General features: G+C 27.7%; 1 protein-coding gene across 1 annotated transcript; it reads right to left on the reverse strand.

Moving 5' to 3' along the window:
- Positions 1 to 6,629: 6,629 nt before the first annotated feature.
- LOC146913775 (uncharacterized) lies at positions 6,630 to 8,576 on the reverse strand. The gene is made up of 2 exons (XM_085720983.1): positions 8,270 to 8,576; positions 6,630 to 7,171 (listed from the first exon to the last, which is right to left on the reverse strand). The coding sequence occupies exons 1-2, from the start codon at positions 8,574 to 8,576 to the stop codon at positions 6,630 to 6,632; spliced, it is 849 nt and encodes a 282-aa protein (XP_085577109.1).
- Between the last annotated feature and the right edge of the window lie 12,105 nt (positions 8,577 to 20,681).

Consider the following 20,681-nt stretch of genomic DNA (forward strand, 5'->3'; position numbering starts at 1 on the left):
CTTGGACATGTATTTTGAGACGGAGGGAGTATATTCTTTTCACTTTTCACTTTTTTATGTAAAAAAAATATATTTTGTTGAACCTTTTTTATTTACTGGTTACGCATCCATTACTGACTGCACATATTTTGATGGATCTTTAAAATGTCACTTTATGGTTTTTTACAAAATTTTCATGAATATGAATGATTAAAATTCTTTAATACCATGACTCTTGTTACCTTTTTCAACAAACAATATCAAATAGGTATTAAAATAGAACATCAAAATTTGAAATTCGAATTAAAAAAATGTATTATTTAAGTAAAAAAATATCCATTTTGAATTACGGTGTTTTCAATTCAATATATTTTTTGCTGAGTTAATGTTAGTAATTAACATTAAGATGTTAATTAATAAAAAAATTAATGGTATTTGTACGTTGAGACTGAAGATTTTTTTGTGGTCAACTTTGAGACCGAAATTTAAAATCGATTTTTTTTTTAAACTTGGTTTAATGATTCAATACTATTTTTAATTTTGACACCAATATTAATAACATGATCAATTTGATGACAATTTGGTTATTCCCTTAAAAATTTGCAGTCAGATTGTTATCCATTCTCGTGTCGTGGAAATGGTCCACTCTTTTGAAAATAATTCATTCTCATTGAAACTAATAATATACTCTTTGGTAATCATTTTTATGCTTTAGTCAAATTTTTTTTTTTTTTGAAAAATAAGATTTCATTCGATTATCAAATGTTTTTATCCAGAATAAAATAAATGAATATACTTAGGTCCTTGATGTTATATAACTAATTGTAAAATCTCATCAAAACAAAAAGAGAGAAAATAACATTGATATTGTTGCAAACGTCGACGTTTGATCTTTATAAGAATATATAGATCACATAATTATGAAAAAGAAAAATTAGAGCATAAACGATGGAATGTCAATTAGAAAGAATGATTGTTCACAAATACAAATCATTTTTCCTTTGTACAAACATAAGAATAACTATAAAATTTCCATTACATGTATAAATTATTTTTTTGGTCCAAACATAAGACATAACTATAAAATTTCGATTACATGTAAAAGTCCCATGCATTAAGTGTTTAGAAAAATACAAACTGAAATAAGATGACAAATGGGCAATCAAACATAGTATAAATTCAATTACATAATTTTTATAAATGATTAACACTCCTATGTGAAAACCTCTTTGCTTTTGGTTGCGATTCAGCGAATTTGTGGAAATGCGATGTGTTTGATCATGATTCTTGATTTGCTACTCTATCAAAACAAAAATGAAAAATAGGTTGATTCGGAGTATCATAGAAGAAAAAAAGTGTGATAGAAGTGTGCCTTATGAAATTAGACTGATTCGGATGTCTAATATATAGACGTATTTCACTGGGTAATTTGGTAATGTGTCATTTTATTGAAATATGAAACAGTTATTTTGGTGAATCATTTTATTAAATTTAGACGCGTTTATTAATTTGGGTGAAACAAATTTTTTGAAAACATTTTAATACACCGAAGAATTTTTTGGACTACATTTTTAATTTTTAATGCATTCTCCTTATAATATTTGTTGCGATTAAGTAACACTTCCTCTTATAAAAAAAAGTAACGCTTCTTGTACCAAAAAAAAAAGTAACGCGTATGAACATATATAAAATTGACCAAATTAAAAGCAATATTAATGCATATTCAATGTACTTAAAAGTGAGAATTCAGTGTTATTTTCTTTGATTCAATTTGATTAAAAGTAATAATTTTATTAATGCATATTCAATGTACTTCCGTTTTTCTTTTTCTGTCCTAAAATAAAAATTGAACAGTTTAATGAAATTTATTTAAAAAAAGAAGAACAGTTTAACGAAATAAAAATGTGAATAATATTTGTTTTATTACCATTAGTTTTTTAGATTTATACTTTGTGATAAATTATAAATTTGATAATCTTTTTAATAGGTTAAGAATATCTACAATTTTTCTGCATATTTAAATATAGGGAAATGTTAACCGTTGCCCCCAGAGCACTGGTTAAGGAATCAAATGTAGAAACTATTACATTGGGGTTTGTGTTGTCAACTCCTCAAAAATATAAAAAAATGTTACTTTTATTTTAAAATTTTCATTTTTAGTTCCCTTAACCAGTGCCCCGGGGGCACTGGTTAACATGACCCAAATAATAAAGATAATAATTAGTACATTTCATTAATCCAGTATTCCTTTATTATTCCTTTTTTCATATTAATTGTCAAATGCACCAAAATGCTTGGTTTGGTTTATAATGCCACATGTCACTTTAAAAAAACAAATGTTTGGTTTGGTTTATGATGCCACATATCAACACCAAGAGAAGAGAAAACTACTTCCATATTAGGACTTGAAAAAGGTCATAAATTTATATAATATAGATAAGCCGTCAAATAAAAAATTGATAATATAGAAATAAGAAATAGTAGCTCAGTTTTAAGATAAATTTGTAACCAAAAAATTAGATAAATTATTTTATATATGTATGGATCGGAGTTTAAACCTTGAATTACCACTTCATTCATCTTAAAAGATAAAATTCTAGCCATTAAGACTACTTAACTAAAAAAAAAAATGTTTGATAGTACTCAAATATTTCTTTTGGGCAAGTAGCCTATTGACTATAATTCACATTTTACAAAGTGAATAAGTAAGATGTCCGGGGTTCAAACCTCAGCCCCTACATATAGGGATTCATGTCCATGGCAACTGAGCTATGCTCACAGTCACAAAGACAATGCTCAAATATTTTAGTTCAATCAACCGAGCATATTCCCCAAAAAAACATCCCCTTTAAAATCGTACTAATTATTTTTCCTTTTGAATTAAGGAATTTTTTTATTTCCTTATTTGAACACGCGTTTTATGAGCAACCATTGTGAATTGCCAAGCAAAAATTTAATGTGTAGTACAAATTCCTCGTGGTTTTTGAATAGAAAAAGGAATATTAATATTAAATTGGGAAAAAATTATTTGAGTAAGATTATTAAATTCACGTATTTCAACAGTAATTTATAAATAGAATAGACGATTTTGATTCTCTAAAAATGAATAATATCTATATATCTATGTATAAAAAATAAATGAGAGTGTTACAAATTAATACGACCCATTCCACATCAAAATAAACATGTTCTTCATTCAAAAAAATCATACATGTAAATGAAAGAATGTCTAACATACACGTGAATCCTCATTAACTATTCATGAAATACTTAAATAAAACTAAAGTAATTTATATTCACATGATGAATTGAGTTTGAGTTCTCTTATATACAAAATGGATTCATGGAAAACAAAATAAAAATCATATGCGCACAAAAGGAAAATTTATAGAGAATATAACACACATTTGATAGGACATTTAGAAAAATGGAGAAGAGAAAGAAAAAATTTGTATTAATCAATTTAATAATAGTTATTTTATATTTGTGTTTGGAGACTATTTTGAAAGTCAGCATGAAAGAAAACATTATGTCTGGCAATTCAAAGCTTGTTCACGGAACCTATCCAATAAATCTTGGTGTTGAAATCAAAAAAATGAATACATCCTGTAAAAAATATATGTTTGATAAAATTATAATAAAATGAGTAGTGAAAATTAAACGAATCTACAAAACATATGAGCATTATGAACTTCATAAGAACCATTACATTTCAAGTCAACATCGCAATATTATCAAATGAAACTTCTTCACAAATAGAAAGAACCTAATCGTTGAATTTAACAATTAAAATTATAAAATTAATGATATTGAAACATAACCATAAAAATAGTAACAACTAACAACAATGGCAACAAACTAAAGAGGTGTATGTACCTTATATAGGCTTATGTGCAGTACAAATGTGTGCGGTACAATTGTGTAGTACAACATTATATATATATATATATATATATATATATATATATATATATATATATATATATATATTTTGGTCAAGGTACAACCTTATATTTAAAATCAGTGAAATAAATTATGATTGCCATTTAATATTCTTTTTAAGAGAATGAATGCCATTTAATTATTGCTATTTGCATTTTATTAGCACTGATTTTATGATGATTTTTGTAATTCTTAATGGTATGCTTTATTGAATTGACATGTCAGTAAAATAACTTGAGGAGGGTTGATAGTGCTTAGAACGAAATATTTTCATATATAGATTTTTTATGCATATTTAAATATATTATAATTCTAACAAAATAAAGTATATTATAATTGAAATATGATATTATATAAAACAATCTCGTTAAAATTTCGTTCTTTAATTTACAAAAAATTTAAAAAAATTCCTTGATATCAATTATAAAATATATGATTAAAATTGTCTCACAATAGTATTAGTACATTATCATCATGAAAATAAGAACAAAAGTTAGTTCATTTTATTAATTTCATTACCGTGTAAAAAAAATCATGGATTGACAAAAAAAAAATCTGATAGGGTATCAATCGGTCAATGTTACAATAATATTTTGTATTAGAAAAAAATTATTATTAATATTAATGTTGCATTAAATTATAATATAAATGATATATATGGTTACAAATATAAATATGGAAAGTTATTGAAATCCAAATGCTTGAGGATGCTATATGAAAGGTTATTGAAATCCAAATGCTTGAGGATGCTTGTTTTCCTAAGAGTGCCACATGTCAATATAATATGAAGAGAAATTAGTTTATCAAAAGTGCCACATGTCAATGCAATAGGAAGAGAAAAACATTTCCATAAAGGGCCATGAAACAGGTCGTAAATTTATATTACTAGTGTAGTGACCCGTGCCAAGCACGGGGAAATAAAAAACTTTTTTGATCAAATGTATAGATTTTATATTATGTTATCTTAAAGTTATAAGTGTGGTTATAATTTAAATTTGATATGGAAAAGATATCATCTTAATTTTGTATATATTTTGAAATATCTAAACATTGCACATAATGGTTAAAGTATTGGGATTTATAATTATAAAATATAGTTGTAGTTTAAGGGTTGTTCATTGTTAAACTTAGCAAATGTAATATTTTTGCAAAAAATACGCCGACGTATTATATATTATTATTTGTTGACATAATGTATTATATTAATCATAAAAACTAAAATATTTGTATTTTTTTTATAAAATAGTCAGTGTCAGATGTAGAGATCCAGTATGTGAATGCAAATGTTAGATTTTTTACGGGTGTGTATAAACATAGTTTGTGCTACACAAATGCCGATTGTACTTTGTTTTTATTTTTACAAAACCAATGGTCTAATGTAAATATTGTATTTTAGGGTAACAACGATGTAAAATAAAAAGTCCAATGGTTGTTATACCTGAAAAGTGCATCAATTAAAAGTCAATTGCAGGAGGATCTGCTTATATAGAAATTGCATGTCCTGTAATGACCAGTACGCCTTACAACGAAATAAAAAGAAAATACGACTTACAAACAGTACGCAACTTTAGTTTTCTCAAATATAGCAACAACAATTCTAAAACATAATCAATGATCATACTTTTTGAAAAACTTCACGATACACAACATTTGTGGTCTCCTTGCAAACATTATTATCTTCGTCCAATATGAGCAGCTTAAAACCTTTTCTAGAAGTAACTCGAGAGACAACGACATAGAGTTGTCCATGCGTGATCACGGGCCTAAGAAGATAAACTCCCACTCAAGATAAAGATTGACCCTGACTTTTATTTATCGTCATTGCAAAACAAAGCGTCAATGGAAATTGCATGCGTCTGAATTTGAAGGGTAGTCCTGGATCACTCGGAATAAGATTCATCTTGGGAATGGATATCCTGGTACCTGCCCTTTTTCCCGTAATGACGGTAGCAACTATCGTGCTCTTCCCTAGATGAGTAACTGTCAGCCTCGTACCATTACATAGTCCATTGGCCTGATCGATGTTTCTCATCAGCATAACTGGACATCTTACCCTTAGTTTCAACCGGTGATTTGGAATTCCAGAGCTCTTAATACCATTAAGAAATTCCGTTGTGAACCACTCGCTCTGGACATCAGAATTTTCGCTCGATCGACAAACAGAATCAGAGCTTAAATACTCTTTCTCTTCACCTGGAATCAGTGACATCATATATTCGTTAACATGCTCAACTGAATCAAGCGTTGGTGCGAGTATTCCCCTTTCTTGGAAAAAGAGTGGGTCACCAATTTTATCATTCAAACCGGGATATACAAAGTCTATTAGTGACATCAACGAATTTGTTTTGTCGGATATGAGCAAATCTTCAGGAATTTCTTCCTTCATTTCACCATTCTCATCCGAAGCGTCGTTGTCGTCTCCAATTGAGAGTATCCACTTGCCAAAATTAGCAATTTCTTCCTGCTCTGCAGGTACCGAAGATGCACCCAATCTCATATTAACAGTGAGCCTCAACACATTACAATAAGGCCATATCTTTGATGAATTGATTGATGATTCAACAATATCCTGCATCAATCCTTTTCGGACAATAGGAAATGTATGCCTGAAATCACCACCTAAAACTACCGTCATTCCACCAAAAGGTCTAAACTCGTTAACGGGATCATTCTAGGACATGATATCACGCATCGATTGGTCAACTGCATCAAAACACCGTCGGTGCATCATTAGCAGCACGCACCAGGTCTGCCCTAGGATTATTCTTATCCATGGTCAGAGATGATGCCTCATTAATCTCAACAGGGACTGTCAGCGTTGAGTGTGCGGTTCTTCCACCTGGTAATAGATGAGCCGCTAGACCACTTGATGCAACATTCAATACAATTAAACCCTTTGATCTAACAGCAGTCGACAATGTTTTCCATATAAAGGTTTTTCCAGTACCATCGTAACCATATAAGAAAAAGAAACCACCGTCGTCAGAACCAACGGAGTCCATGATCTTGTCATGCACACATCTTTGTTCATCAGTCAGCATCAATAACATGTCAACGTGTGTCTTTGCCAGTTCATCCTTGTTGTAATTTAGCTCATCAACGATAAGCTTGTTTGTGAAGGTTGGCATGTCTGCTGCATTTGGACTTGGCATAGATTTGAATTCAGTAAGCGACCATCCATTTTCCTGAAGCAGCATTTCAATTTGAATCAAACACAAGTTCTTTAAGTCATCTTCACTGATACATAGATCTGCATATTAAATGTAAAGTTACAAAATTAATATTAACATCTTTGCATGCATCTGTGTGCACGTTGAAGAGAAAGAAAAAATATTAGCTTTATATGAGAAGCCTTTATATTTAAACGTATCATTATGTGTTGAAACATGCCTATTTTCACTTCTGTCTTTGACATAAAAACTAAAAATGATAGGGTAAATTGTAGCCTCTTGTGGGTAGACAGCGTAAGTTCTTAGAATTATATGCAATGCAATGTACAGAAGAAATAGATATAGGAACTTCTACAAAATGATGTCATGAGTGGAAACTAATGTAGATAATGTGAAAAGTTAATCAATTAACGAACATATAATGTGAACAAATTAATCAAGATATACATAGTGGAAAGCTATATACCTACTTTCTTTGGTAGCTTGAAATTTATCTCTGTTTTACTTAAGCTTATGTTTTCTTACTTGCATACACCCATATTTAACTTCTTTCTTTCTATTATATATATATATATATATATATATATATATATATATATATATATATATATATATATATATATATATATGGGATTTGCTAGAACACACCCACTAGTTTTTATGTGGGAGTGTTTTAGCAAACTACATCTTAAGGTGTATTTAACTACTTTTTAGTTATAACTTGCTAAAACACACCTTCTAAAAAATAAGTGGGTGTATCCTAGCAAATGCCTATAGGAGTTGCTAACATACACCCACTTATTTTTTAGAAGGTGTGTTTTAGCAACATTCACCTTAAGGTGTATTTAACAACTTTTTAGTTATATTTTTGCTAAAACACACCTTAATAAAATCTAGTGGGTGTATCCTAGCAAACCCTTGTATAAACTTATTCTCATCAAATCAAAAATATTTAATAATGTATTTGTTTTTTTTTTGAAAGACTATTGGGTTTGTTTATTATTACTACTTAAATAGATAAATATATTTATGGAGATAGGCATACAATACTTTGAGCATGAGTATGTTAACCATTTTTCTAAACTGTGCCTTTTTAGCCCGAGAAAAAAATGCAAAAATCAGATCTTACACAAAACAAAATGGTACATAGATTTCGAAATAAGTACAATAAATATTACCCGGAGCATTCAGATGCCTCCTACGTTCAAATAAGATACCATCGGACAGCAACTGCCATGTCACATCCCATACAATATTAGGGCTCATCATTGTGCTAGTGGTTAAGAGATGCACAAACAACCAACGTAGTTGTTGACCCGAACCTAACTCACCATTTTCCGTTATACAATCTATAAACTTTATGTCGTCATCAGGTAATCCCAAAGCAGAGCATGCTTCCTGGAACGTGCCATAGGTATGTTCATTAACTGTTTTTATGCAACTATATCCCATGCAACCCTTCTGAATGGTCAACATTATCCTCATGTAGTACAACTCCCATATACCAGGCGGCGTGCAATGAAGCTTTCCAATGCAAGCCGTATAAACACTCTAAAAACTCTCCTTACATGACCATTTGGATCCCTTCCTAAAATCTTTTCTCCTAATAGTATATCCTGCACTAAGTATTATAAATCCTCCCAAAACTTTACTCTAAGGTTTTCTTCTAACCCTACATGAGGTGCATAAACACTAATAACATTAAGGGTATCTTATTCCACTACAAAATTTAGGACTATGATCTTATCCCCCAACCTTTTTATATCAATAACATCCTTATTCCACTCTTTACCCACAATAATGATTTCCCCATTTCTCGTTCCAACTTTGCAGTATACCAAAAGTTAAATTCTGAAATATCTAATTTGTTCTCCTTTCCACACACCCATATATTTTTATGTAGACACATAAAATTACTCGTCCTCCTAGCGAGTGTGCACTATTTTCATAATTTTTTTTGTTAAGAGTTTCTATAGTCCACGTTTCAAAATGAGAATCCTACTCTCATGAACTAACTTCTGTACCCATGTTCGTTCACGAGGATTTGGCTAAAGAAGTTACTTCGCGATTATTCTAAAAAATAAATAAAATTTAATTAACATAAATTATAAGGAAATGTTAAAGTGTGCCCTTAGGACATTGGTCAAGAAGATAAAAATAGAAATATTGCATTGGAAAATGAGTTAAAATATTATTCTTTTAAAAAAAATTAAAAAATTGTTGAATCCAATGCAAACCTACTGCATAACACTACGTGCCTAGATATTTTGAATGAAGATATGATATTAATCTCACTTGGGAGGTTTCTCATATAGTCTAATACGATGATACACCCCAATGTAAGCTCCATGAGAAGTACCAACATTATAATGATTTATTTTGTTATTTTTTGAATGTCATTTGTTTATCTTTTTTATCTTAAATTTTATATTTTTGATTTATTCACTTTCGTGCAATTTTTTTATCATGACAATATTTTTTTTAACATCTATTATTTCAAATTTCTTTGCCTTTTTTAGAGTATGAGCAAAGAAGAAAGTTAGTTCTCAAGTGTCAATCTAGTTGAGACGTCATGCCTTTCTCTTTATGTTGTTGCATTCTATTCATTTATTAAAAAAATATTCACCTTTGGTCTTTTGCGGGATCTCACAAAAGGAAAACGTAGATGTGTTATACTAAGTTAACAAAATAAATGTTTATTATACATTTAAAATTGACATGGAAATTTTTTAATAAGTGTAATATTCTGGCAGTATAGTTACCCAGTAATCTCCAAATCCTTAAACAAACTCATAAAATTAACAGCAAGTTATTATTTTCCCTTATTATTTCTCTATGTTCAAATTCCTTTTTCATTTTTTTTTTGAAGAAGCTAAATTAGCTCACCTAAATTGACTTATTTTTTTCTAATTTACTTTCTCTCTTCTCATAAATGAAATAAAAAACATCCCTCTTTGAAACCGCTACCAACCCACCTTTTTTACGATGTTGTGTCTCTGAACTTATTAGACTATCTCACCAAGTCACAAATACAAAGAATCTCACACTGAAAAGGGAGAAGTTAATGTGTCATGTGTGAGTCAAACATCTATGTTGGATCATGTACCTAATGTCTTAAGATTTTGGGTCAAAATATGGTGTTATGTCATTTTTGAGGATTATCTTAACAAAATGTGATGATCCAACTCATTGTATACTCCATCAAAACTCTGAACATTATGATGAATTGCTTTCTTATCTTTTTTTATGTCATTTGTTTAATTTTTTATATTAATTAAAAAAATTAAATTTTTTATTTTATTTCAAATTCCTTCACTTTTGGTCTTTGGTGGGGAACAAACCATGGAAAAACGCCAATGTGTTATGATTAGTTGACAAAATAAAAATAAAAGCGCCTTTTAATTTTCTCTCTATTTATCTCTTCCTCCCAATACTTTTCGTACAATTTATTATATTCTTCTTCCCAAAAAATTTCGTACTATTTCTATGTGCTTGTATGACACTTCAATAACTGAAAATGTAGACAAACATGTGTACTAATCGAATACACGGTGACAATAGATGTCTAGTAAAAATAGATGCTTAGAGCATCCCCAACGGTGAGATCTTCACCATTTAAGATCCGGTAACTAATAGGTATCCCATGAGGAATTTTTTTTTAGGGTCTTCTAATACAGAGAGTCTCACATGAGACCCCCAATTCATAAGTGGACCCGACAATACTTTTTATTAAAATAATATGTTAGTGTTGAAATTTAAATGATGAAGAGTTATTGGTGGGAACCATTTATACTTTTTGTTAGAGGATCTCCATTGGAGTGATTGAGTACTTATTATGTACTTTTACTAAAAAATTATAAAAGAATGATGTGTACATGTGGGACCCGTTTAAAAACTCAAAATTGGGGGTCTCCATTAGGGATGCTCTTACAATTTGATACATCAAAATCAAGCAAAAGACGAACAACTAAACTCTAAGATTAATGGTTTCGGACCCATTGAAAAATGAGAGTAGTATTTTTTTTATTTTTTACAAATAGTAAGTATTGTTTTTTGAAATAACAATACTCACTATTTGTAAAAAATAGTGAGTATTGTTGAAAACTAAAAAATACAATAAAATTGAAAAGAATTTTGAATTCTTTGGTCCATTGAAAACTAAAAAATACAATAAAATTGAAAAGAATTTTGAATTCTTTGGTCCAATATCAGAATTGTGTGAAGAATGGTGAAATTAGAATCAATATCTAGAAAAAATTCAAGAAAATCACTACATTAACATATGGATCCAAAATTTACTGCAAAAATAATTAATAATATATTTTATAAAAAAATTACATCATGTGAAAATGAAAAAAAAAGTATTAAGTTGCTTTTAAAAACATATGAGTAGATAAAAAACTATGAGTAATTTATTTTTTTCTCATCACAAATGTTTTTATTTTTTTTCATAAATAATATGAACTTAAATAATGTTTTTTTATGTACCATTAATTTAATCATTCCTTATATACAAAGAAAAAAACGTTTTTCTTTGACCTTTCTTATCACCCTTGTTTTTTATTTTCTTGCTTCTACAAATAATATGAACTTTTTTATGGAAAGAAATAATATGAACTTAATCAATGCTTTTTATACACCACCAAATCATTCCTTATAGAGAAAAACTAAAATGTTTTGCTTTGAATGATGTTTCCTATGTGAAATATAGACATTGATTCTACTAATTTTTGCTCCCTTATTAAATTATAGCTACTATGTTGGTACATGTAATCCTTCACAAAAAAAAAGTTGGTACATGTTATATTTATTTTTTTTATCTCTTTTTTGCATATGTTGTGCCTAGTTTAGATACTATCAATATTTTTTAATTTTAATTTTTTTTATTTTATGGAGAGAAAAAACATTAATTTTCGCACATAAATTTTTCAAATCACATGAAAAAATACAGACGAAATTTTATATCAATTCTAATGATGCAAAACAAAAAATATGTAAACTATAATTAGTTATGATAGTGCTACGTATAAGAAATTTTTATACTGAGTTAAAAAATGTCAATAAAGTTTAAGGCATTATTGCATACATATAAATTTTCATCGCAAATTAATTTCATTTCATGTCCATTAAGTGTAAAGTTAATTTGATTAAATGTCATAACATTTTTAAATGAAATTTAAGGTGACAGTAAAGATAATTGGGACAAAGACAATCATTGAAATTAATGGAAAAGATTATGCTGCCTCTTTCTTTGAATTCGGTTTATGTCCATAATTGTTTATTTGGCTAGGTTTATGTCCTTTAATTTTTTTTATTTGTCATTTTTTTCTTAATAATTTTTTAGCCTAAAAAGCTCGTTAAAAAATATGCTTAAAATATCTATAATTTGCTTTTTTTTTTTACAAATATAATTTTCTATTTTAAATACAAAAACTATCTTGAATACTATTTACAAATGAATGACATAATATTTTATTCATTATCATAGTTGAAAAGTGATATCTTTAATATATTGAATTGATAAAAAAAAAATCATATAAAACAAATGATTTTTTTAATGACAAATGTTAGTAATTAGTTGCAAAAAGAAACCATTAATTACATTAATTGGAACATTCCTTTAGAGTTAGAAGTCGCGATTATGTGTCTCGAGAAACCATGTTTATTGGTCAATGGCTGATTGAAGCTTTTGATACATTCTATTGAAGAAACTGTGATAAATGAAAAGCCGTCATAGTAAATCATGATGAAGTTAAAATATGTTCTTATTATAAAAGGTTTGTCCAAATTAGATGATCTGAACCAATTGCATGCAACCATTAGTATGATGTGTAACATATCGGGAGATGTGTTAAGAATTTATCAAATAAGAGTTCATGTGTAATACAAACTCTAAGCTAAATATTTATAAAATAAGAGTTCATGCAAGATAAATATTTATAAAATAGTTATAGATAAAAGCTAAATCAATATGTTTTTTCAGGGAAAGCTAAATCAATCTATTGAGATTAGTTTTTCGACAGATCAATACATTAAGTAATATTCAACCAACATAACGTATCTAAACTCTAACATCTTGATTCTATATCAAATACAAAACATTGCTTCGACTTAAAATTATATTGCTGATTTTGAACGCCTTGAAGTCGAAGAATGGAGATACATGCTCTCCAATGGGACCCTGAGAAAGTAGAATTAGCAATTAACAATTAGATACAAATAAAAATTAAAATCAACCCCATAATCTACAACAAAGTGATTCAACATTCGTGCTTTTTTTTTGACAAAAAACTTCCATGCTTTAAAAACATAGAAAATTCTTTTCTTTTATGAATTCTTTTATGGGGGGAAGAAATGGGGGAAGAGACATATGAAAATAATGGAAAAAAAATTATCTATATATAGGGAAAAAAATCATGGAATGATCAATTTTGATTGGTCTATGAAAACTAAATGCGTCATGATTCATTTTGATTGGCTAATAAAAAAGAAATGAGTCATGATTCAATTTGATTGGATTATAAGAAAGCATTAATGAGATGAAGAATGTGATTTACATTTTTTTTAGGGAAGGTTTAACGTTTATTTTAGCAAGTCCTTAAATACAATCATAAGTTTTCATATTTTTTATATTCTTTGCCAATCACCCATTTATGTGCGGTTGTCCATACTTAAAAATAAACATATCTAAACTTTTTCTTTTACCGATACTTAAATATGAATTTGAAAAGAAAAAAAAAGTATTTGTTTTAGGAAAAAAAATAGTTATATAATAATTTTAGTTTTATTTTGAATTTTGAGTTTTTAACTGGGATATTTCGAAATCGTCTGTATTTTTTATTATAACTTTTAACTCGGTTCAAACAAAATAGAGGTATATGTTTCTTTATTTTTTTATTACATTTTCTAACTCGGTTTTTAAAAAATAAATAAACATAGGTCATGTAAAAAAAACGATATCATGTTAAAATTATTTAAATGCATAATTCTTTGACCAAATCATATCAATAATATTTTAATCAATATGAAATATATATTGCCATTTTTGGTTCATGTCATATTAATAATAGTATTATTTTTGGAAAAACAATGCATCAATTTAGAATATTTCATAAAAAAATAAACACAAAATAATAGCAATAAATGTCAAATGCATAAGAATGCTTGGTTTAGTTTATGGTGCCATGTGTCGTAACCATACTTTGAGGGGTTCATTAGTTTATGATGCCACTTGTCATAACCAAAATAAGAGAAAATAACTTCCATAATGGGACATGAAATAGGTCCTAAATTTATATTATATAGATATAGATATAGATATAGATTGGCTAATGGCTAACTTAAATGTTCTTATTTTACGAAATTGCCCTGTAAAGTATGCTATAAATTAGACCCGTGGACTAGCAACTTCTTTACATCACAACTTCATTTGTCTTTCTTTCTATTTCGTTAGTTTTTCTATACATCTTTTTCGTACCTCTCTTATGACATAAAGTTTTGTTTTTTATTTTATTTTATTAATTTTTATTTCTAATTGAAAGACGAAGTGAATATAATTGTGAATCATAGTAAGCCGAAGCCGATTTTGAGAAAGAATAGCCACATTATTGAGCATTACAAGGCTTTAAGATATTGAGAAATTTAGATTTAGTGTATGGGAAGTAGAACTCAAATTTTTTAGTTATCTCATTCTTTATTTTTGTGTTATTTTTTATATAAAAACGTTTAGATTTTATTGTCCTCATTTTTATTTTCACTTATCAGATCACTTAAAGTTTTGATTTTTTCTATAATATATATTTTATGTTTTTTATTTTAGATCTAGAGACGAAGTAAGTAAGATTTGTGACTCATAAAAAGCTTTTTATGAGAAAGAATATGCAAATTATGGAGCATGACAAGAGTCTTTGAAATTGAGACGTTTATATTTAGTCAATTAGAATTATATCTGAGACTATTTTAATCATTTTATTTTTTTCTACCCTTTTATTATGAGTATAAATCATTTAGATCTTTTTACCTTCTATTTTAATTTCTCTTTTGGATCACGTGATATTTTTATTTTTATACATTTTTTATTATATATTTTAATTTAAAATTCTAAGAAATATATATTCCTCAAATGTATCATTATTTCAATGCACTGCAAATCATGTCATTCAACATATAAATTAAAGGATCGATTGAGTCAAAACCATATGAATGGTAGTTCATATTTTTCATATCCTACTATTTCAATTGTATAATAGTTTTAATTATTTTTTACACTATATGCAAAATATACCATCTATAATGGGGTCATTTCCCTATTTGCGCCCTACTAATAAATATTAAAAAATAAATTAAAGAATGGATGCAAATGTTTTTATTAGATAGACGAAATAACAATAGTCATTGAAAACTCACACAAGGATTCAAACCTCAATCTTGGTGTTCAGTCAAACAATTTGGATTTTTGTCATTTGATACAAGACTTGTGGATGTTGCAATTTGGTTTTCCTTTTCAAACCTCAATCTTGGTCGTTTTTCTTTGCGACATCATATAGTTCACCCTTTGAAATAAAAACCATCACATGTAACATATCATTGTTTTTTTTAAGGGGTAATTTACCATTGTTTTAAATATGTTTTTTTTTTGTCTAGAGTTTTAATTAATTTTTGAATTATTTATAAAATTGAAGAAAATAAATAGTTGGAGAACATGTCTATTAAAAGACAGATACTACCCACACCCCAAATAATCCAAGTTACACCCCAAAATTACTAATATACCCTTTAATTAAAATAAATTATTTTATGTAAACTGAGTTTACACAGTTTATGTAAACTAAGTTTACGTAGTTTATGTAATCTGAGTTTACATAAACTGAGTTTACATAAGTTAAGTAAACTAATGTAAACTGATTTTACACAGTTTAAGTAAGCTGAGTTTACGTAGTTTATGTAAACTCAATTTACGTAGTTTATCTAAACTGAGTTTACATATACTACGAAAACTGAGTTTACACAGTTTATGTAAACTAAGTTTACGTAGTTTATGTAAACTGAGTTTACAATAAGAGTTTACACAGTTTATGTAAGTTGAATTTACATACACTATGTAAACTGAGTTTACATAAGTTAAGTAAACTAACGTAGTTTACACAGTTTATGTAAACTGAGTTTACTTAAGTTCATGTAAACTGATTTTACTTAAGTTCATGTAAACTGAGTTTACGTGTATGTTATTCCTCTTTAGAATATGTACGTAAACTAAATTCATGTGAGACCTATGTAAACGTAAATTACGTTACCCTTCTACGTAAAATTAAATCAAACAAATCGACAGACAAACGTGAAATTAACAATAACGATAAACATTCATGGTAAAATTAACAACATCAAATAAATCATAGAGCAAACGATAAATAGAAACTCGAAGAAAATTATGAAATTCACTTACTTGTATGAATCGAGTACGTATCAATGGATGAGATGTTGATTTAATTGGCGATTTTAGTAGGTATTGATTGCATATCCATGGTGGTTTGTGGGTGAAAAAGGGGTGAGGGTTTAGAATGATAATGAAATAAGGGTTTTTAGAAATTTACATGAAGAGGACAATTTTGGTATTATTGTAAAATTTTAAATAAATTTGGGTGTAACTAAAATTATATGGGGTGAGACTAGAAAGAGTCCTATTAAAATGGATCTTAAATTAAAAGGAATAAACAAATTCACATTCAACATGTCTTAACTAAAAAAATGATTTCTTTTTTTTTTTGACAAAAAAATGCTTTCATATTTTTTTCTAACATGTCTAAACTAAAAGATTTTATTTCTATACACACACACTATTTTCTTTTAAGAAGTCAGAAGAAAATTATTGAAAAAAGATGAGAACCATTTAAGCACAAGTTGTGCCTCAAATGAACTCAACACAAAATATTTTATAGATTAACTTAGTATCTTAATTCATATTTTAAGTATTTTAAATGTTTTCAAATTATATTTGTCACAAAAAAAAAGAGTTTGTCGATTAATGAAATGAGATTTTATTTGATTATAATAATAATAATAATAATAATAATAATAATAATAATAATAATAATAATAATAATAATAATAATAATAATAATAATAATAATAATAATGTGACAATTTTAATATTTTATATATTTATTTTTTTGAAATATAATATTTTATATTTTATTGAATGCCAAACAAATATGGATGGAAATCGATATCTTAATTCATATTTTAATATTTTAAATATTGTCAAATAAAAATTGTTTAAAAAAGGGTTTAATTCAGTTTATAAATAATTTTTTGGTTAAAATCATGTCAAAAATATTTTATTCGGACCGTCATTAAAACAATTATACACAAAAGGAATTGCTTTACTTAACCAAATGAAAAAATAAAATTGTATGTTCTTTTATAAAAAAAATGGAAACGAACATATTGTAAAGCCAAAAAAACGTATTGCAAGATTTTTTTTTTTTTTTTTTAGAGAAAGAGGTATTGCAAGATTTTTATTTCCTTAACCAAATGAAGAAAAATGTATGTTCTTCAAAAAAAGAAAGAAGACATGTAAAGGCAAAGAGAAAAAAAAGTATTGCAAGAGGTTTTAAATCATTCGGTCAAAGATATTTGTTTTCAAATAGCATTAAACCAATTAAATACAGTATGATCTCATTGATATAAATGCCAAATTGTATTACAATCGGAAAAAAAAACATTAGACCTATTGATATTATTTTTTTCAGTTCCGGTTAGACCTATTGATATTGTTTGACAAAAAAAAATTAATATAATTTGTTTAATAGCTAAGAAATTAGCTCAAATATGATTGGCCAAGTTAAATGTGGTTGTTTTACAAAACTGTCCTCTAAAGTCTACTATAAATTAGGCCTATTGGCCAACACTTTCTTCACACCACAACTCCAATTTTGCAGTTGTCTTTCTTTTTCATTTCTTTTTCTTTGCGTCATCTTCGTATCTCTCTATTAAATCAAAATGGCCCCAAAGATCGACTTGATTTCTGATATTTCTCCTTCCAAAGAAAGCTAGAATATCAGGGTTTGAGTCGTTCACCTTTGGTTTGTGAGGGATATGAACAAGGACAAACTTTCTTACTCCTTGGAAATGGTTCTAATAGACAATAAGGTTTGTTTGACTCGAATATTTTTTTTTTATTTTTATATCCCCTTTTCTATTACATCATTTTTTTCCGTCTGGTTTTTGTTTTTATATTTTTTATCCGCATTTATATTAGATCATTTATTTTTTTGATCAATAAAAATGATAATAGTTGAATTCGTTTCAGATATCTCCCATTTGCATCAAGAAACTTGGAGTATCGTATCAATGGTTGAATCATGTTGATTTATTTACATTTTTTTCCCGTTTATAATTATAACAAGTGTAAATTCTGTCCGATATTTCCTTTTTTTTTTTTGTATTTGGGAGGCAATCGTAAAGAAGAATAAATAAATTTATTGATCCTAAATAAGCTAACAAATCATGTTTTTTTTTCCCAAGGAACCAAATCGTGATCTTTTAATAAGAAATTTTATTTGGTTTGGATTTTGCAATCATTTCTTATAAAATCTATACCAAAATGATGAAGATTTGAATTGTCATTTTTAAACATTTAAGAAATTTATTTAACGAAAAATTCTACAAGACATAAACTTTTGTTTTTTTTCAAGAAACATACTTTTTGTTCAGAAATATATTATTTTAAAGATATTTTTAAAACTATTTTATAAGCCGTCAAAAAAGAAAAAAAAATTACTAATCTTATAATCATAGCCTCCCAGCAATATCATACAGTACTTTCACATCAATCCACCATGAACAAATATTCTTTTATATAGAACCATGAAAAGTAACATTTCTGAGCATCATTTCAAGTTAATTTGTATTTCTCAATTTTTGTTGGATTGGACGGACAAACACATTTTGTATTTTAAAGCAAATGTTTTTATTATCTAAATTAAAATTGCTTTTTTTATTTTATTTGATGGGGCGAGCGAATTAATATGTATGTTAGACGTACTCTCATATACAAGTATGAGAAGGAGTTGAGTGAGGATCATGTATTCTCCATTGAGAATTTTAGTGTTGCCTCTAATATGTTATCATATAAGATAACGAGACACCCTTAATTAGCATCTCACAGTTGACCAAAAATAAATCTTCAGTCTCAAAGTACAAATGCCATTAAATTTTTATTAATTAGCATCTTAATGTTAATTACTACCATTAACTCACAAAAAAACATATTGAATTTAAAAACTCCACAGTTAAAAATGGATATTTTTTATTTAAATATTAAATTTTTTAATTCGAATTTCAAATTTGATGTTCTATTTTCAATCCAAATTGATATTATTTGTTGAAAAAGGTAAAAGAATCGTGTTATTAAGGAATTTTGATTTCATTTTAAATGTTTATAATCATTCAAGAAAATTTTGTAAGAAAATCATAAAGTGATATTTTAAAGTTTCATCAAAATATCTGATTTGTTTACGGAAAAGTTAAAACTGAAAAGAATAGTATGTTATTTCAAAATTATTAATGTCACTTTTAAATTATAACATTCTTTTCTATCATATAAAAGTGAAAATAAAGAAGGTAATTAAAAAAAGGGAAAGAATATATTATTTTACACGTGATGGGTAATGAAATGATCCTTCCACTTATTGTACATCAAATGTATTGTCTTGATAAGGTTGTTATACAAGTATGAGAAATAGTTGAGCGAGGACTGTGTCTTCTCCATTGGGAATTTTAGTGTTGCCTCTAATGTGGGATGGTATAGGACGGCGAGACACCCTTATAAGATTAACTTTCAGTATGGTACCAAAATAAAACAATGTGATGATAAGTTTGTTCCTGCTGGCATCTATGTGATCGGTGATCCTCGCGAAATCTTTCAATCTCAATATGATACGGATTACTTGATTGGTAAGCTGGCCAAAAATAGAATTATCAATTAAAGCAAATCTGATCTTTTATTGAAAGAAATCATTTTTTTTAAATCTCGGTTGATATTCCTTTATTGAAAGGAATCATTCTTTGGATCCAGCTCTTCCATTTCAGCTAATAGTGAACAACAAAGAGAACATTATCTGATATGTGTTTGGTTGGTTTATGGAGTGATGCAACGACAAAATCTAATGATATTGTTGTTGATGATAATTTAAACCCCAAAGTCGCTCACGACATGGAGGTTTTAAGTCAGTTTGTTTGGAAAGGAAATGGCGTTACAAACGCGGGGCCTCGAGTGTATACGGATGAGGAAGAGATAGCGGTTGCTGTCAGATATCTGAGGAATCGTTCTGCTACTACGGAGGAGCCTTTCACTGAAGTGGTTTCGAAGGCCACAAAAAAGGATTTGAAGAAAGGTTTTCATGTTCACAATACCCGCTCTAGGGGTAAGTTACCTGATTGACTCGAAGACTTTCTTTGAGTTTGTTTCCTTTACTTGCTATCTTTTGTTTTCCTTTTGGTTTCGTTGTTTTTTTATTTTCTTCTCTTTTATGGGTTTTTAGCTTTTTTGTTGTAGAGGGTTTTGGTTCATGTCCCCAATCTCTTTTTGTT

This window comes from Medicago sativa, chromosome 6, assembly GCF_051527215.1.
Source record: "Medicago sativa cultivar Bolivia chromosome 6, Bolivia_mono, whole genome shotgun sequence".
Lineage (NCBI taxonomy): Eukaryota > Viridiplantae > Streptophyta > Magnoliopsida > Fabales > Fabaceae > Medicago > Medicago sativa.

What these genes read in the sequence shown, in the direction of transcription:
- LOC146913775 (XM_085720983.1), bottom strand. Translation starts at nt 8,576, where the DNA reads ATGAGGATAATGTTGACCATTCAGAAGGGTTGCATGGGATATAGTTGC. An exon ending in GAGGCATCTGAATGCTCCGG is followed by an intron (nt 7,172 to 8,269) that starts GTAATATTTATT and finishes TTTAATATGCAG; the next exon opens with ATCTATGTATCAGTGAAGAT.